Source organism: Sparus aurata, chromosome 5 (assembly GCF_900880675.1).
Source record: "Sparus aurata chromosome 5, fSpaAur1.1, whole genome shotgun sequence".
Taxonomy (NCBI): Eukaryota; Metazoa; Chordata; class Actinopteri; order Spariformes; family Sparidae; genus Sparus; species Sparus aurata.
In genome coordinates this window covers 33,804,820-33,823,601 of record NC_044191.1, presented here as the reverse complement: position 1 = coordinate 33,823,601, position 18,782 = coordinate 33,804,820, and the positions used below count along the sequence as shown (strand labels likewise).

The following is an 18,782-nucleotide window of genomic DNA, read 5'->3' as shown; positions in this document are numbered from 1 at the left end:
TGTGTCAGCACATTACTCTGGTGAGGCATTTTTCATGCATAATTCATCCCGGCGCCTACATTCCACATGGACATTTTCAAATCCCTTTGAAGTTAATTCCCCTCTTCGTGATAAACAGCCTCGCTCGCTTCAGCTGCGTTGCGGCTTTATGATTGTCTGTGTCGTCTGTGTCGGAGGGAGTCACCTGTCCGAAACACTTTTGCTGTACAGTACCGAGGCGCCCCAGAGATTTACATCTGATAATCCACCGTGCAGAAAATAAAGCTTCCTGAGTAGTTTGGTGTGTTTTTTTTTGTACATTCGAGGAAAAATTCAAGGACAGTTAAACATGTTTTGCACTGCACACACAAACACACACAGTGACAAAGTGACTTGCACTGCTTGCAGCTGAATAAAAAAATAAAGCCTTGAGGGGAAAAAGCAAAGCACACATGCACATGTACTACTCCTGCATCCAACATTTGACTCCTCTGCATCCTCTGATTATTTTTGGTATTAATTGATCAGTTGCTGATATGAAACAATAATATAAAAATGTCAATCCATGTTTCATAAAGCCCAGGACAACCACCTTAAATGTCTTGTTTTGGTGACAACCCAAGATGTTTGGTTTTTACTCTCAGAGAGGAAAGAAACCAGAAATACATTTTGATAAAAAAAAAAATGGAAACAATTTTGTCCTCTTGATAAATGACTCAAACTGATGATCAAAACATTCTGTAATTAATATCATAGTTGATGACTGTGCTGAAAGTGCTGGATCGTAGGCAGCTGGACTTGTTTCAGTCTCATCCAAGAGGATTCCTCAGTTCTAACTAACTGGGGGGGAGCTGCAGGCTTTAAAACGATGTGTGGGAGTGTCCTTACAGAGTCATTAAGGCCACAAACTTGGAGCTCAAACCTGTCCTAATGACTCTGTAAGGACACTCCCACACATGGCGGGAGTGCCCTTTCAGAGCCGTTAAGGCCACAAACTTGGAGCTCAAACGTGTCCTTAACCACTCTGTAAGGACACTCCCACACATGGCGGGAGTGTCCTTACAGAGTCATTAAGGCCACAAACTTGGAGCTCAAACATGTCCTAATGACTCTGTAAGGACACTCCCACACATGGCGGGAGTGTCCTTTCAGAGCCGTTAAGGCCACAAACTTGGAGCTCAAACGTGTCCTAATGACTCTGTAAGGACACTCCCACACATGGCGGGAGTGCCCTTTCAGAGCCGTTAAGGCCACAAACTCGCAGCTCAAATGTGTCCTTAATGACTCTGTAAGGACAATCCCACACACAGTGTGTTAGAAGTGAAGTCAGGGGATTAGCAATATCATTAAGACTCATCTTCTGGGAACCACGACTGCTGGAACCAAAATTTATCAAGTAGACATTGATTAATTGCACTGGATCATCCTCTGGGAATCATGAATAAATGTTAAATATTTTAGGGAAATCCCTCCAGTAATTGTTGAGATATTTCAGTCTGACTAATGACCAAGGCACCATCTCCGCTATAAATGAGGAGCTAACAGCATCGATCATACCTCTGATTTAAAGCGGGACGCTTGGACAGATGGAGGTTGTACCGACGGGACGTTTCATGTTCTGAGGTGGTCTCTGTTACTACGGCAGACACTATTTAAAACCCTGTAACTAAATACTATGTACATGGACGTATGGACTGGCGTTCAGGAGTAAGAGATGATTTTCAGTATTATAAAACACAGAACAAAGCGTATACTTCCAGTGAAGTACAGGGAATTAAATGAATAATGGTTGGCATCTCATCTAGCATCAGTATCAGCGGGCCCCCAAGAGAATATTTGCAGAAGGGAAATGGAGAAAGAGAAGAAAGGCAGGTGAACCGACTGGCACTTGCCCCACTTGGAGGTTGACAATTGCCTCCTCTGTAGCCAACTGGGTCTCTGAGTTATCTCCCCGTGCACCGGGGAATTAATCAGCGGCTTGATGGTTGGGGAAATGAGGCTGAATAATAAAAAGCATTGCAATCTCTCTGGTGTGGTTTCCTTTTGTCCCTTTTTCCCACCCACCCCGAGATCATTGTCGTCCCTGGGAGCTGCGCTTCTCATCAATACCCACCTACCTCGCACACATAAAGCGGTTTGTAAAAAAAAAAAAAAAAAACCCTCCGCTGAGCAGCTAATGGGTGCAAGGTGTAGAAATGGCCTGGCCATTCGCGGAGCTCCCGCTGTGCATTGTTGTAAATCAGAGAGCCATTACACCGGGAGATGAGCGCTGCGAAAATATGGGCACTGAAAATTTCCCCTGCCTGGAGCTCTGGCTGTTTTCTGCTTCAGCACACAATGCACTGTACATGCTCAATATTTAGAAGTCCAGTCCTGCATTACCACAGGTACGAACAGACTAGGCCTGCACGATATGAGGAAAATCTGCGATGTGCGATAACACTGTTCAATATTGCGATGACGATATAACTTGCGATAAATAAACAAATATTGAAGTTTGCATGCTATTAACTATATAGTTAATGATGACGTCATTAACTATAACGTTAGTTTTGAATTGTTGGTGTAGGTCTTTATGGTTGTATTGCAGGTGGTGATGGAGGTTTGTTGTGTTTCCTCTAGAAGTTGCAACAACTGCTCAGCATGTTTTACACAGTACCTGGCAACCACCACCAAACTGATGCCGATTAATTCTGTCAGGGTAGCTAACGGCTAGCTGGGGCTTCATCTGATTGGCCCTTTGTATCCATGGCTCCGTCTTTAAATGTTGGCATGCTCACGGTGCATGCATGGCGCACGTAAACAAAATGATTGTTCTTATTCATCGCATGTCAGGCAGTCTTTTGCGATGTGTTTATCGCACATGTTCATATGATGATGATGATGATGATGATGATGATGATGATGATGATGATGATGATGATGATGATGATGATGATGATGATGATTCGATTTATTGGGCAGCCCTAGAACAGACCCAGAGAGCAAACATTGTTGTGGCCCAGAACTAGGGCTGGGTATCACCAGGTACCTCGCGATACGATGCTATCACGATATTTTGCCCACGATAACGATAATATCACGATACAGCGATTCTGCGATAATCGATATATTGCGAGGAATTTCATCCACGATACATCACGATATCTGTGTCACTGAAGAAATTCAGAATTTATTGACTGCACTGAATCCATTTCACAGGAATTACAAAACATTTAAACAAAGAGTATATTGCACAGTGTCTCTTCTTAACACACACACTGACTTCAACTATCATTAAATATCTATGTGTGGGTTTCAGAGCTACTTAAACCATTTTTTTTTATTTTATTTGGTTGTATACCTATGTTTGAATAAAGATAAAGCTGTCCTCCGAAGAGGGGTGGGTGGTGGTGGGCCAAAAAAAAAAAATATATATATATACTTTTTTTTTACATTTTTAAATAGCGATATTTGGCACCAGTGTATCGATAACGTACCTCAAGACGAAATATCGCGATATATCGTAGTATCGATATTTTGGCACACCCCTACCCAGAACAGACACGTTCATGTGGCCCACATACAGCGTTGAACGATGAAACTTGGGCGGTCCACTCCTGGAGCAAGTGGATAGTTTCGTCTAAATTGAACAATTCCACACCTCAAGATTTACATCCAGTGTCAAAGCCGGAACATGTTTACTTCAAGATGCAAGTTTCCTACAAAACGTTGTTCTGACGTAATGAGTTTTCTTTGTAGTTGTCACCTAACATTACGTCTGACAAACTGTCACAGAGTGGCGATTTGTATTTACGACAGTGGTGCTAAATGCTAATTTCTACATCGTGTTGCTTTAAAATGGGACACAGTATATTGTTGTTTTTTCAAGGATGCCCCAATGGCCATTTTGTTTATGCATCTAAATAAGCAGCAGTCAATTACCCAGCAGAGGCTGCAGCTCCACAACATCTGTACCGAGCAACCGGCTGAATCCTCGCCTCCTTTTCAACAACGTAAATATGTTGTCTGAATTGCAATGAGAGGAGCTGTCGAGGCTTATTAGAGAGCGTTCTTCCATGCTTTTGAAGATGTGATCATTTGTATGCGCATGTTTTACTTGTTTTGAAATGGGCTGAACGGGAGGGAAGAAGCGATGCTGGTGGTGATTTGTGGCAGGCGGAGCCTCAAGGGGCTGATCGCTCCCCGAGCCTCGCTTCTAACGGCGACTTCAACGCCTGAGAGAACAAGAAAGGGAAGACGGTGGATAGACCTATCGATGACGCCCAGAGGAATTCTGCATTGCTGGGTTGATGCTGTCAATTATAGGCAGTCGGTGGGGAAATACTGAAGAATAAGACGTAGAGTTATGAAGTTGCACTGGTCGACATTCAAACTACTGAAAACTGAGAAAAATATGAGATTGTGAGAGCAGGATGTTTATTTATTAATGACAGTGAGAGTTTAAAATTTCAATGAATTCAGCATCAACCAGATGAGAATTTACCTCAAGCTACAGAGTGATGGAGAGAAGACAGCTTCTGTCTAAACACATAACAATAAAAACGAAACTGTTCCATTTTTAAGCAGTTGTGTTTTCTGTAAATCACCTTATTTGCCTTTTGCATCAATTGCATCTAAAATATGGACCAAAGCCAAAGAATCCCCCATCCAGCAAAAAAACAATCAGGATTGTGTTGAGAAGATAAACTGCCAGAGAATTGGGGGAATGAGCAAAAAAATGCAGAGGAACGATTGGAAAGGAAATGTCATACAGCCAAACTGAGCTGGAGAATCAATACGCCTGCCTCTGTGCTGCCAGGCCTGTTTCTAAAAGGGGCATGTGTGATGTGCAGCTTCTGGGTGTTAAAGTGGACAGATGAGAGCAGAGGCACTCAACACAAGGCACGACCGGGGAGACACAGGTAGGAAGGCATCCAGGCTCCCGCATTACGCTATCACATTCTGTTTCATGTCTCTCTGGGCTGAAGCGTGTGCAGCGAGCGACCAGGACAAACAGAATAAATCCTGCTGCTGCTGTCAGACGAGCACAACCGGCTGGATTTAAGCCGGCTGAACACAATACATATTATTACAGAGCGTTCTGTTGGTGCAGAGAGGACACAGTGTGAGTCACAGCACAGCACCTTTACACATAATCATGTCATCTCCCCCGTCACACCATCGTATTGGGTTAAAATGACACCTTGAACTGAATCCCAACTCCTGAGGATGGCTCTGTAACTTTCAGCAAGCCAATACTGGTCAGTCCGACTCAAATACCTCAACAGCTGTTGGTTGGATTTCCAAGGACTTTTGTACAGACGTCTGAGAATAAAAAATCAGAAACATGTTTATGAATGTTGGACAAAAAATGTTTTTTTTCATACTTTTGATTTCAAGCTCGGATCAAATAACCTTTCAGGATTAAACTCCAGGTAGAATAAGTGTCCCACATATGAGTAGTAGGTTATTTTTACATTACGTCTCATGATGTATTGAACTGAGGAAGCTTCAAACTGAATGTCATCGCTTTGGCCCAAATAAAAAGATCCCAAATGGACCACAACTTCATATATATTCCAAACATTAAACCCACTGAAAGCTGAGCAATGTGCTGATGGAAAACATTGGATCCTGGAGTTCAATACACTCTACCAACACCCTCATGGAAACTTGCTGGACCCGCCAGCAAGACAGGAGTAACCCAAGGAACGCAACGAAGAGCTCAAGGCGCCAACATAAAGCACATCTCTGGGAAGTCAAATCCACAGAGACCCAACCTCACGGCCCACACAACTCAAAGGATCCACTACCAATGCCCTGGTGCCAGATACAGATACAGTTCACCCCCCAAGCCTTCACTGGTGGCTCTGGGGAATCTGGAGGCCGGGTTGATGCCTCGAGCTGTTTGTCAAGATCCTTGGGTTATTCCTGAGCAGTTGTTTGGTCCACATGAATGTCAGGACACAAGGTTTTCCTCTGGAAGCACCTCACAACACAAGTCAGTATTCCATCCATCCATCCATCCATCCAAAGCCATCCATCAGAAACAGACTCGGGTTAATTATCTTGCCAAAGGACACGTCAACATGTAAACTACAGGTGCTGGGGGATCGAACCGCTGACCCTCTAATTGCTGTACAAACCTCTCTGCCCCCTGAGCCACAATGTTGTGGCTTATCCTGATCAATTATATCGACGGCTTCCTAAACAATTCACAACCCGCTTTTGCAATCATGTTGAAATAACTGTCTACTGTCACAGCATCATGTGGTCTGTTTGCCTTCACGCCACAATCGAACTGCAATGAGACCAATTAACCAAAGGAATCGCACTAACTGGGCAAATTTACCGGAGTTTGTTTCGACTAAATCAAACAGGTAAGTTGTGACATCATCCTCAGGCTGTAGACTTTCGTTTGCAGGTAGTTCAGAATCTGGGAGATCAGGATAAAGTGGTTTTGATATCTCAGCCTTGATTTGAAGCCATGGATTTGCACGAGTTGATGAGATTCAGTGTGCACATCAGCCAGAGTGGATGATTATTATTATTATTAGACAGAAGCAAAAGTCTGCAGACATTAATTATGTATGACTGACCATTTCCTGAATATTTCTTTCTTTCCAATTGAGCGCTCACTGTCACAATATGCCACAGCTACAAAAAAAAATCTCCAATCTGGATGGTGAGATGTGCCTCACATTAGTGATTATTCAGGCTTCCTGCTGGGGCGGGTCGATGCATTCGACTGAACGCAAACTGTGTGTTTTCCCACAAATGAGTCGAGTTTTTCTAAGTTTTTAAAGTGGCCAGAGGTCAGCAAAACAACTCACCGGTGAGGAAAACAATGCATTTACAGTCCCTGTGCCTTTTTTTTTTTTTCCTTTTCCACAACAGCAGTCTCAAAAGAATAGATGTCAGACTCGCGAGATAGGAATACTAAACAGTCATCGTCAGGTTTACAGTTACATCCTGCAGCGGTGTTGGCAGACGGTATGTGGCTAATCAGTTTCTGCAGCCTGTTAGCATTAGCATGTGTTGTTCATGCATGTAGGATGTAAACACACACACAGACATGTAGCGGCCCGTGATGGATGGCTATCCTTGGAAGAGGTGATGGCACACTAATTACACTGTCAGCTCGGGTTGACCTATCGATGGCAGCAGAGTTGAATACACTGCAGGATCGCTCACATTAACAAGTGATTTGTCTTGTTTTTCGGTTTTAATGTGATGGCTTAAAGCTCGGGTCGGTTTGTTATTCCAGAAGTACCTTTGTGTTTGTACCCCGACGGCAATTGATAAATCTAACGTCCTCAAAGATCCTCTAATAAGCACTTTCAATCGTTCTATTCAGCTCGGAAAAAAAAGTAAAGAAAAGAGTTTTCCACAAGGTTAAGAGTGTATTTGCTGAAGATATTAGCAAGCTAGTGGCGCAAGAATGAGAAGAGAGTGCAGCTAAAACTTCTGTGTACATGCTAGCCTGACAGCGTTAATGCTAACAATAGCCATGTTTGCTCATTAATGTTCATTATGATAATTAGATGTTTCCTTACATGTGAGAGAGACATGAGGTAGCTGGATATGGTTAGCAATGATTCAGCTGTTTGCTAACTCCGTAGCACTGAGCTTTCAATCCACCAAAAGCCATTTGCATTGGAATATTCTTTTAAAAGCTTACAGCACATGTTGCCGTTTGCGATTAGTTTTGATTAATTCACTACAAAGCTTGTAATCATTCGATGAAAAAATGTTTTTAATCACTTGACAGCCCTGAATAATAATTCAAATTGAACTCTGGTGTTTTCATTAAATGGCTGCCAGCCCAGATAGAGAAGTTAATCAGTGATGAGAGACAGCAGACAGGTAGCACCGCGTCCACGTCTCCAACACTGTTTTAAAATGTGGAGAATCATCAACAGGCCGACAGTCAGAAGTTGTTTCCATCTTTCTGAGGAACACAAGCTCTGTATCTGTTGTGTATTGTGTCTGTGTATCTATTGTTTTGGCTCCTGAATGAAGTCATGGATGGATGTAAAACCATGTTCCTCATCTAACTGAGAGACCGACTGCAGTCCCTGTCACTGATTTCAGTTTTGGCTGGTGAAAAGACGCTTCGTGATGCTCGAGATGTTGATTTCACAGTGCACAGGTACAAATGTGACAAAACTACAGTTCTGTGAAATGTGGTTAGCTGTCAAATGTTGTTATCTTGGCATTCAAATGACCAAACTGTGTCGGTTTACACGAGAGGAGAGGTGGAGTAACAGTGTGTGTCAGCGATTGGACTGGCTGTTTTGAATATGTGAAGGTGGCGTGTTCAAGGTTAAACTGATATTAAAACTGGTATTAAACAACTTGGAGTAAACATTAGCCCTTTTTTAGATAGAAAAGGCGGCACATTTGCTCCAAGGTAAGGAGGGCAATGTGCCGGCCTGTCTTTCTAAAACCGAGGCGTAATATTCCTCCTTTTCCAAAAGCCGCCTCTGAGGTAGGCGTAAACATGTGACGTGAAGCTCGAAGTTGGGCTGTGAATGGTGACATAGAATTTGTCTTCAAAATAAGAGCTTTACATTGCACCCCATTGGAGTTTAGAACTGGGTTCTTAGCAGGGGGGTTTTAATTTGAAAGTAGCGACCGTCCTTAGCTTGCCAACACAACAACAAGCTAACACAACCAAACAGCTACAGAGAGCGAGGAGACGCTAGCATCTCCTGGATCTCAGCGGCTGTCCAGTTGTTCATCTTAATAACCGTGGATGAAGTGGTGGACTGACTGCTGTGATCAGCTGTTTCCTGGTTTTAAAACTCCCCGGCTGTGGGTCGCACAACAGTGCAGGTCATCGACACCTCCGCCCACCTCACGCAGAGGCTAGCACATTTCCGCATCGTTTGTAGATAGCAGGCGAGGCGGAAATAAGTGTACCCTCCGAGGCGGAAACTGGTGGACCAAAACAGACCCCCAATTTGCTCGCCTCTGTCTAAAACCGCGGACCGATGCCGCCAAAAGGACGGGCAAATTGGCTGCTTGGTGCTCTGTCTAAAAACGGCTACTGACAGCACAGTGTAATGGAGGTGGAGGATGACACCATCCCTTTATATTGTGAGCTGGATTTTTCCACGTTTAGGTTGAGTTTTGACAAAAAGGAAGCGAGTCTGAGGAAGAGGCATCATCATTTTAGTCACTTGATGAGTTGCTCTGTTGTCGTGTCAAAGTCTGTTCCCCCGTTCATTTGTCTCATCTCACCACCAGGACTTGAGAGGGATCAAAACCGGCGTTCTTTCTACAAAATCTGCCCACTTATTTTTTACAACCGGCTGTTTTACTGCCTATTTTATAGAACGAAGATCAGTGTTCGCCATTGTCCATCTACAGAGCCTTTTGTTTAACCTGTTAGCTTGTCTTGCTTGGTTGTTAGTTGCTTGTTGCCAACAATATCACCAAACATTTCCCCTTCCATGATGAACTTGTTGGTAAAATGACTTAATACTCGTCCTGTTGAGTGCTTATCTTGGCCTCAGCGACGAGAGGCCGTACTTCAGGTATTCTCTGCTACAGGTGTAGAAACTGTGGAGGTGAGAGCTGCGACAGAGCACGACTGTAAAGAGGTGGAGGAGGTGGTGATGGTGGTGGTGGTGGTGGTGTGTGTGTGGGGGGGGGAATACCATAAAACTACATCAAACTAGTAATTCACAAAGACACAGAGTCCATTAGGTTAGAGTTTCCTGCTCTGGATGCATCGGGGTTGTTGCACTCGTGTAGCTCGTTAGAGGAGTTATCGATCACACCTCTCATTAGCACACCTGTCATGAACGGGTCATTTGTTCCCCTCCTGACTCAAAATTGAATTTTCCCGCCCCCTCAGCTCATCTGAGCCGAGAACAGTCGCGTAGCTGTGAGCTCGGTACAATCCGACCCTCTTCGTTCTGATGTGATATCAACACGGCGACCGTAGAAAATCCCCAAACGTCGTCTTGTTTTAACTTCCTCCTCGTTTCGCTCGACTGTTCTCCTGTCACTTTATCTTCCTGTGTGTCCTGCTTTTGCTCCGTCCGTCAAAGCACTTTATAAACTGCTTTTTAAAAGATGCTCTATAAATATTAGATATTAAGTTATTATTAATTGTGCAGCTATACGAGGACAAGCTCCCGCTCGCTCCTGTGAGGCTCAGATGGACTGTAAATTCCGCTGTGTGTGATTCTGTTCCCGGTCCTGCAGTGATAAAGGACGACGGACACATTTGGAACAGATAAGCTTTTATTTGCTTCGTGTAAACTGGCATTAAGCAAATGACCTCAATAGACCCGAGGCACCTTTTTGTGGGTTATGTGGATGAAATCAGGCTGGTTGGGGTGGAGGTGGAGGTGGAGGTGGAGGCTCGGGGGCTCGCGTGTGGTCTGAAATCCCTGCGAGAGATTTGTCCGTGTGTGTGTGTGTGTGTGTGTTCTGCATGGAGCCCCGGTGGCTCCAACATGGCGGTGCAGCCATCCGTGACTAAAGCACGGGGCTTTTAAACGGCATGTCACGTCTCCTGATGCCAGCAAATCCCCCCCGTGGATGTGTGCAGCCAGAAACTGGCCAACAGGGGGAATTAATTCCAGGACATGTACCATGGAAGCCCCCTTCACTTCACACCTCCTGCCTGCGACCAACGCAAAAACACACACACACGGTTTACAGTCCTGTTAATCCTGCTGAAACTGCTTTGGGTCAAGAACCCGACGCAGAGGAGACGCCGAGAAAACAGAAGAATAAATAAGCAAACGTGGGAGTCGAGTTTGAAGGACATCGTTCGCCCTGAAGTCACCTGACATCGTGTCGGCTGCTGCCGGCCGTTTTCATTTGACTTTTCGTGTCGACTGAGCAACACCAGAATTCAACCCAACATTTAACTGACCAGCATTCGCTTCTTTTTACATCAACATCTGGTGGGCCTTTTTGCTCCCTGGATGCCCTGATGTCCCGCATCGTTACGCAAATATCCCTCCGTCACACCATCTGACGGACGGATGGCATCGTGGGGTTGTTTGTGTGGTATTTGTCTGCAGAGAAAACACAGTGTCTGCTGGATGTGTACCTTTTTCAGTCATTGATCTAATCAATTTTAGCATTCAACACGTTCCTACTATCTTGCAATCAAGTTTTAAAACTCACCAAAACACTTATATAATACATAAGTACATATATATATTGATTAAGCATCAATCTATCCCTTTTTTTTCTGTCTTACTATCATATGAAGCCAGATTTCTTTCATTGACTGAGAGTACTGCATCTCCACAACAGGTCGACTCATTATCCGTATCAGCATTTTAATTTTCCTGGTTGTGGTCTACTTTGGCTCCGCCCACAACACTTCTCTGATTGGTTATTATTCTAATGACCTGTAACCAATCAACATTGACGGGGTAAAAGTACATGTGATCGAGCCGTGATTTGCGTTTGATATTCACGTGGGTATGAACTGCGTCAATATTTGGAATAAAACATCAAGCTTGCTGTTTTTCATGACGTGTTGTCTGACGCAGTATTACAGCCAGCGTCACCTCAGCACCAGTTTCTTTTGGTGGGGAAACTTGTAGATTTGTTTAACGGCGCTTGAAATCTTCAAAAAGCCTAATTGCGGTATTCATTTACGATACCTGTTGTGACTGGCGGGGAAGCGGCTGTGTTCAGTTTTTTTGTAAAATGAGCTTTTGTTTTATAGCTTGTTCCTCAAACAGAAGCCTGCTGGAGAGCGACTTCCAGCAGGCCGCGGGTTTGTTGTGACTAAACTGTTCGAGCTTGTTGATTCACAGCTTGAGTTTGGCTGCTGCCGGCGCCGCAGCCTCCAGGTAGCTTAAGTATAAAAGCAGGAAAAAGGACTCAATTAGAGAATTTTCTTTCAAACTGTATGCTGAGTGCCCCTCGGCGAAAGTGAACTCATCAGTTATTCCTGTCTCGGTTATGCAGCTCTCTACGATACTATCATCGTGCAACGCAGAGTGAATCTGAGGAGCAAAGCCTTCGTTAGGATGCACAAGATTTCAAGGCTGCAGATGAAAGCAAAGTAAACAACGTATTTTGAGCGGAGCGTTTAGCACCGCAGCATTAATAGTTAACAGTGGGAAATGGCTCTGCTGCCGCAGTGAGCGGTGGCGTGATCCACTCACTTGTTTTGGTGCTTTGAGCCCTGCAGATGTGCGTGGTACTGTGCCACCGAGTTCAGTGTGACGCTGCAGACTTCACAGCTGTAGCTCCGTTTCAGTCCTGCAAGTACAAAGAGACACACGTTACATAAACAGATACAGGACGTGAACAATCTTATAATTTCACAGCCTTATTCAGTACAGTTGTAGGACTCACGCTGTCCCACGCACAACAAATACCGAATCAATCAGACCAGAACGAGGACGCATCTCAGTCTCACTGCAGGTGAGTGTTCCTGTGTGTTGTCACGTCTGCAGTAAGAGGCTGCCGATGCTGATGGAGCGTGAAAAATCAATCGCAACCATAAACAATGACATTTCATTCATTTCAAATCCCGGGGAAATAAATGTCACAGCTGAATCTGAGAGCTTGTTCTTCACACACGTATGCTTCAGTTGTTGTTTTTTCCAGAGAGAGAAATATTTCAATGTACTTGAACCAAGGACGACTGATGATACCTCACCTATACGCCTGTGTTCTGGTGTGTTTTTTTAAAAGCCAGCTCAATTTGAGCTTCTGGATTTAGTGTGTTAGCATGCCAACGTGTGTGAATTGGCACTAAACACAACAGAGTTGAGGTTGACGGAGATGTTGTTGGTTTTGACCTGATGTCAGGCGTTTACCGAACCACGGTAATTAAAATTGATCCTGGCAGGAAACGGGTTGTTGTAGTTGAGATATTTGTGGACAGACTGACTGACAGATTTGTCTCAATTCAGGGTCTGCATCCTTCTAAAGGACTCGGCCTTTGTGGTCTTGGAAGGCGAGTCCTTCAGAGAGACCTTGTTAACCTCATCAGCCGTTGTTAAATGTGACGGTCTAGCCTTTGGAGCATTTCCTGGTTGCGTCACCAGATGTTTTACCCTTACGTCACAATTTCTGCCGCCCAGGCCCGTGAAAGTGACGATCTACGCCTTCAAATGCTCCTCTGAAGGATGCAGACTCTGAATTAAGACACAGCAACTGTCTTCCTGTATTTAAAGTTACATTTCTGAGCTCATTTATATCTTCATACATCTATTTTGGATCTCTACTGGAAAGAGTTTAAACGCTTTAATGTGCAAACAACGCTGTCCATTGCTGCAGCACCTCGATTCACCCTCTGTTTTTAGTGCCTGTCTCTTTAAGAAGCCTCCTTCTGTAAGAGCGCTGTCTGCTCTGATTGGTCAGCTCTTACAGGTCTGAGTAGGCACCGCCCACCGTGTCCCCACATCGGCTCATGGGGTGTTTGTGAGGCGTGGCTGTGGTTACAAAGTGACATCACAACCTCAAGGAAGCCCTGATGGCTCATTTCTGAATACCGGCTGTGTGTTTCCAGCATTCACAGTATTAATAAAACTCCTCGATCTGCTTTCCATTCAAAACAGACACGGAAATTTAAATTTCTTTTAAAATATGATACCTTTTTACAAAATAATTCCTTTTCTGGAGCCTGATTTAATGACATTTAAAGAGGAAAGTCACTGAGAATAAAGAATAAACTCAACTCAGGAAAGATTCAGTACCTGAGACCTTGAGCTGTCTGATTTATTCCGAATAAACAAAATGTAATAAACTGTCTCATTTCTTAAAAGATCGTACATCAGCGATGCCCTCAGTGTGATTGCGGTTGTACACAGCCAAGCTCCCTGTTGCCGCAAATTACGAGCATCCCGTGTAATCGCTGTCATGTCGTACTAATCTTATTGTGGTATGAAAGATGGCCGTCCTCATTGCCTCGCTCTCACAATTGAGTTAGCTCCTCCATAAATATGCCTCGGAGCAAAAGGCCAGGAGAAAATAAATGTCGCCCTGCGCTCATTGAATCACATTTCCATATCGTCTTCAATCAAATTTCCCCGCATGAATGATACGTTTGCTCTCCGTCATCACACCAGAGAACGCGCCGCCGAATCTTTAGCGAAACGGTGGCGGGTGATGCTGAAACGTTGACGTTCGCTGACATCTCGCTCCTCAGAAGTTGATGTCAGCTGTTTACTTCCCAACGTTTTGATGGAGGGGAAATATTCTGCAGACAGAGGGAGAAGCAAATCCCTCCCTTTCACTTAACCCCCCCGATAAGCTGCACAATAACCACCCTGTCAGTGGGCTGCCACCGGGATTGAGATTTCAATTTTGCGCGGCCGTCCCCAGACGCAGTCATGAGCTGACATTAAAGTTCTGCAGCGGGCGGCGAGGGTCTGGCTCTGCAGTGGCCCCCCTTTGACAGCTTGCTTCTCAAACAATTTCTGAAAGGGTGAGAGATTGTACAGCAGCCCAGGAATCCATCACTGCCAGCCACCTGCGGCTCTTCCCTCGCGGTGCTGCCCTGCATGAGCGATGAAGCACCGGGAGCCTGTAGGCCTTTCTGCAGTGCCTCCATTCGATCACCTTTACTTCCTGCTTTCTGAGGCATCACCGGCGTGTCACTGGAGACTCGTTTGTTTTGGTTAACTTGTCCCTTCGTGGAGAGCAGAGGCAGCTTAGGAGAGCGCGCGGAGGAAGACAAATGTGCTCTGCAGCCTCATTTATTTGGGGAAAGGCTGGAATTGTATAAAACTATAGTTAGAGATCGTGGAGCTGATGCATGCAGAGGGAAACTCTCTCTGATGTCTTATATCTTCATTTGATATCATAAGTCACTTTTTAGAAGGCAGCAGGGATGTAAAGGTGTGCACTGACAGAAAAGTTATTGCCATCATTCTTCTACCTGGCTCTAACTTCTCCTGGGCCTGAAACCATGTGCTGATTTATTTACAGAATAATAATTTAGAATAATGGCACCGACCCACTGAGCAAAAACATGACGCCCAAGAGACGTCAAATTAACGTCATCGTCTCAAGATGTTCACTGAGGATCCAGAGTGCAACGCAGACTTAATAAAAATGTTTTAAACCACAAGCAGCTGTCCTCCGGATGTCGATGTTGTAGAGATGTCTTAATTATAATCTTCAGGGGGTCTTTGGAGATCATCTTGTCACTGAGATACTTTGAGATTGACTTCATCTTTGTACCAGTTTAATATCATCCAAGTATGAAAGTGTGAGGGAGTGAAATGATGACGAACAATGTTTTCATTATTGTAAAACTAGACAACCGTGACTTATCCCAAAAAGTAGCCTATTAAAGACACACAGCAAGTTTCCGTCGAGCTCTATTTGTTTTCTTAAAGCTGAGAAAAAGTGAATCAAACTCAGAATTCTAATATTTACAACATAAATGAGGTTATATCAGAAAATCAGACATATTTATTTGTTCCATCAGTGAATAAACGAGCTGTTCTCAGAAAACAAGGTCCAATAACACTGTTTGGTGTTAGAAAGGTGGCAGGGTCCGCCACATGTAAACAAAGGAAGAGAGTAATGTGTTGTCCTTTAAGATCTTGTTTTTGTTTATTCAGTTTATTCAGTCATGAAGACAAAGAGAGGTTGATTATTTAGCTTGTTTAGAGAGTAAAACATGAAGATCTTTCTCTTTACTGTCTCAAAACTACAGAATGCTCCTTTAAGTTAACAGGAAAAGCTCAATAGATACAGCTAAGATCCTGTATGATTTATTCTTTAGAGTGCTTCTGAATCAGTATATTAAAAACTAAAGTTGAGGACGCTGATTCATTTTGTCCGATACAGATTCTGCAGATACTTTAAAAGCTCTATTTTGAAAGTTAATAAGCTGCTAACCAATTCAACACACTGGAAGGCTCATAGAAACAGATCTCTGGTCTGCGTCTGTATATCAGTTGGGTTATTTCATTTGCAGCGTAGTAAATCTCTAGTTGTCTCTCAGCTAATTGAGACCTATTGCCGGAGCCCCTGGGAGGGAGCACGGTGGCGGGTTCTGACTGATCATCAGCTGTGCGGTCCTCTCTGTGTGGACTGTTTTATGAGCAGGGAGGACGCTGGTGCAGGTTCCAGGGGTTCATGCTAAATTAACCAGCAGCCATCTGCCCCCACTCAGATGGCTGCTGGTTGAGCTCGTTCCCTCTCTCGCTCTCTGACTTGCAGCGGCCGGGCTGAAAGAGCATACGTTAAATCTGAATCCGTACGAAAAACAAATTGTTTGCGACTGCTGGCTGGATTATAATGAACTGCTTTGTGAAATCGACTTTCCGGGGTGAAAATCATCACTCAAAAAGTGTTTTCAGCCCCCTTGAAGCGACACTCACCAAATCACGGATAAGATTGGTATCTGAAATTGGACGCAGTTAGGAAATGGGCAGTAGGTAGAGATGTAATGTCTTGATGAGAACGGGCACAAGCTGGAAACAAACGGCCGGCCCGCTGCTGCTCCGATCCAGCGTTTAAATTGAACCAGTTAGCGGACGCGAGGACACATTTTGCCCTTTTTGTTATCTGCTGAAGAGGACCTTGATCAGCTTGTTGTAATTTGCCGGTCTCGGGCAATAATAGGTCTATTTTAGGGTCGGGGGTGGGGAGGAGGTGGGGAATGTAACACACAGCCAAGAGCAACAGCTTGAGAGCTGCAATTGCAGCGATCGACAGAAGGAAAAGGAGGAAGTGAGAAACAGTGGAGACAAAGTGCTAAATCACATCTGTCACAAACCCGTCTCCGATTAACAGCGATGATGGAGTCTGGAAAAACACAATTTGTCTGTCGGGGATGTTTGACAGGCCAGACTACCGTCTAAATTTAGTGGGTTTTTTGGCGGCTACACGAGAAATCAAAAAGAAAAACCGATGGGTGACCAAAAATAATAGCGATGAAGGAGCCGACTGCAGCTCGATCAATGAGAGCATGACAGACAGCTCGGACGGGCAGTGTTATCATCATTTCTCCTTTCATGGCATAAAGAGGCCACTTCAGGTCAGACCGCCAGGCTGGAACCTTTTTATACCTGCACACTATTGAACTACATCACTCTCCAGGTGTCAAACTGTATATTGAGGTTCAAAGCCCTCAACAAGCTTTAAAATGACATGAAACCATTAATGTTCTGGATCTGTGGTGAATACAGACGCCATCCTGGTTTCTTCTGAATGGTTGCTGGTTTCATGCTCCACCACGGTTTTGCTCCGTCGTCTGTTCCGGCGATAATTACAGAATCACGCCCGACCACAGTTATACGTATGTGTTAAAAACACAACAACAAACAGACAAAAGCTGATCGTTCCCAACCTAAGGATTAGAAGAAGTGCTCCGATTTGTCTTTTTTTTTTTTTTAGATCCTTGTGCTGACTTCAACACCGGGGGTTTTATTGTGAATATTAACCTGATGGTATGTTGTTGTTCAGTTTGCTTCATGAAATCTTGCCGCTTCACACCATCAAACTTGTAATGATGTTGGATAAAATGTCTCTCTGTCAAAGGTAAAAATAACTGGCAAGATCATAAAAGTAAACAAAGTTTTCTAGAGAGTAACATTTTTATTAGACTCAAGCTTCGGAGCGTTTTGTTTACAGGACATGGACACGATGATGATGATGATGAAAATAAATCAGATTTTTTGGATAGTAATTATTTATTCTGCATGCTTTCCTGTTTCAAAACAAGGAAGCGTTTGTGTTTCCACTGCAGGAAGCGTTGGATCAGATGATCTATAGTAAAGCCACATCACTTGAAGAAAATGTGCCGGTCCAGAACTGATCTGTGGACAGTTTAATAACAGGAGTTAAATTAAAAATATTCGTCTAAATTCTAGATCATCTATGAGTTTTTCACACCACAGCTGCTCAGTTTCACACCACTCCTACAACCCTCCTCTCGTACCGCACTGGACCAGAACAATGTCGTGTCATTGCGAGAGTACAAACTGGCACCTCTCTAGATTTATAACGCGCTCTTAACAGTGATTTTAATCACACTGGGCGCCATTAATTTCTCTTGTATCAGTACTTTTGAATAACGTTTTACATGAGGACATTCAGGATGAGGACTTGGAAAGCCTCAGTTTTGATTCTGAGCTCTCTGCGGTTCACTGGTCTGTGTTTGAGCTTGTTTGAAACATTATACACACATTATTATATACACGGATGAATAAGCACAATATAAGACGGGGAACTAGACTTAAACAAACAAAGACAAATAAAAAAAGAGAATAAACCAGCTGGAGAAGCAAAAACAATACAACAAAATACAAACGCAACAACAGAAATACACAGCGCACTAAACAGAGAGAGGAAAAAGAAAATATTAATAAAATTAATGTGGATGGATGGAAAGGGAGAGAGGATGGAAAGGAAGGGATGATGGAAAGGGAGAGAGGATGGAAAGGGAGAGAGGACAGAAAGGGAGGATGGAAAAGGAGGACATAAAGGAAGGGAGGAGGGAAAGGAGGGGAGGAGGGAAAGGGAGGACATAAAGGAAGGGGGGAGTGAAAGGGAAGGAGGACGGAAAGGATGAGAGGATGAAAAGGAAGGATGGAAAGGAAGGGAGGATTGGAGGACAGAAAAAATCAGATCTGAATTTAGAGACAAGGAGCTCTCAGAAGCAGTGAACACTTGCTGCCGTTTACTTTATTGATGAAAGGTGTGGATGGAGCCAGGTGGCCCAGTGAGAGGTGACCCACTGAGAGGTGACACGATGAGAATTGACCCAGTGAGAGGGGACACTGAGAGGCGACCCAGTGAGAGGGGACACTGAGAGGTGACCCAGTGAGAGATGACCCAGTGAGAGGGGACACTGAGAGGTGACC

At 44.1% G+C, this 18,782-nt stretch overlaps 1 protein-coding gene across 2 annotated transcripts in view; it reads right to left on the bottom strand.

Annotated features, from left to right (window-relative positions):
* The window catches only part of zmat4a (zinc finger, matrin-type 4a), a 112,894-nt gene that overhangs the window by 10,259 nt on the left and 83,853 nt on the right, over positions 1 to 18,782 (bottom strand). For both annotated transcript variants that reach the window (XM_030418446.1, XM_030418447.1), the window contains one exon: positions 12,114 to 12,210. In XM_030418446.1, coding sequence (XP_030274306.1) covers positions 12,114 to 12,210 — 97 coding nt within the window. The remainder of the gene's footprint in view (positions 1 to 12,113; positions 12,211 to 18,782) is intronic.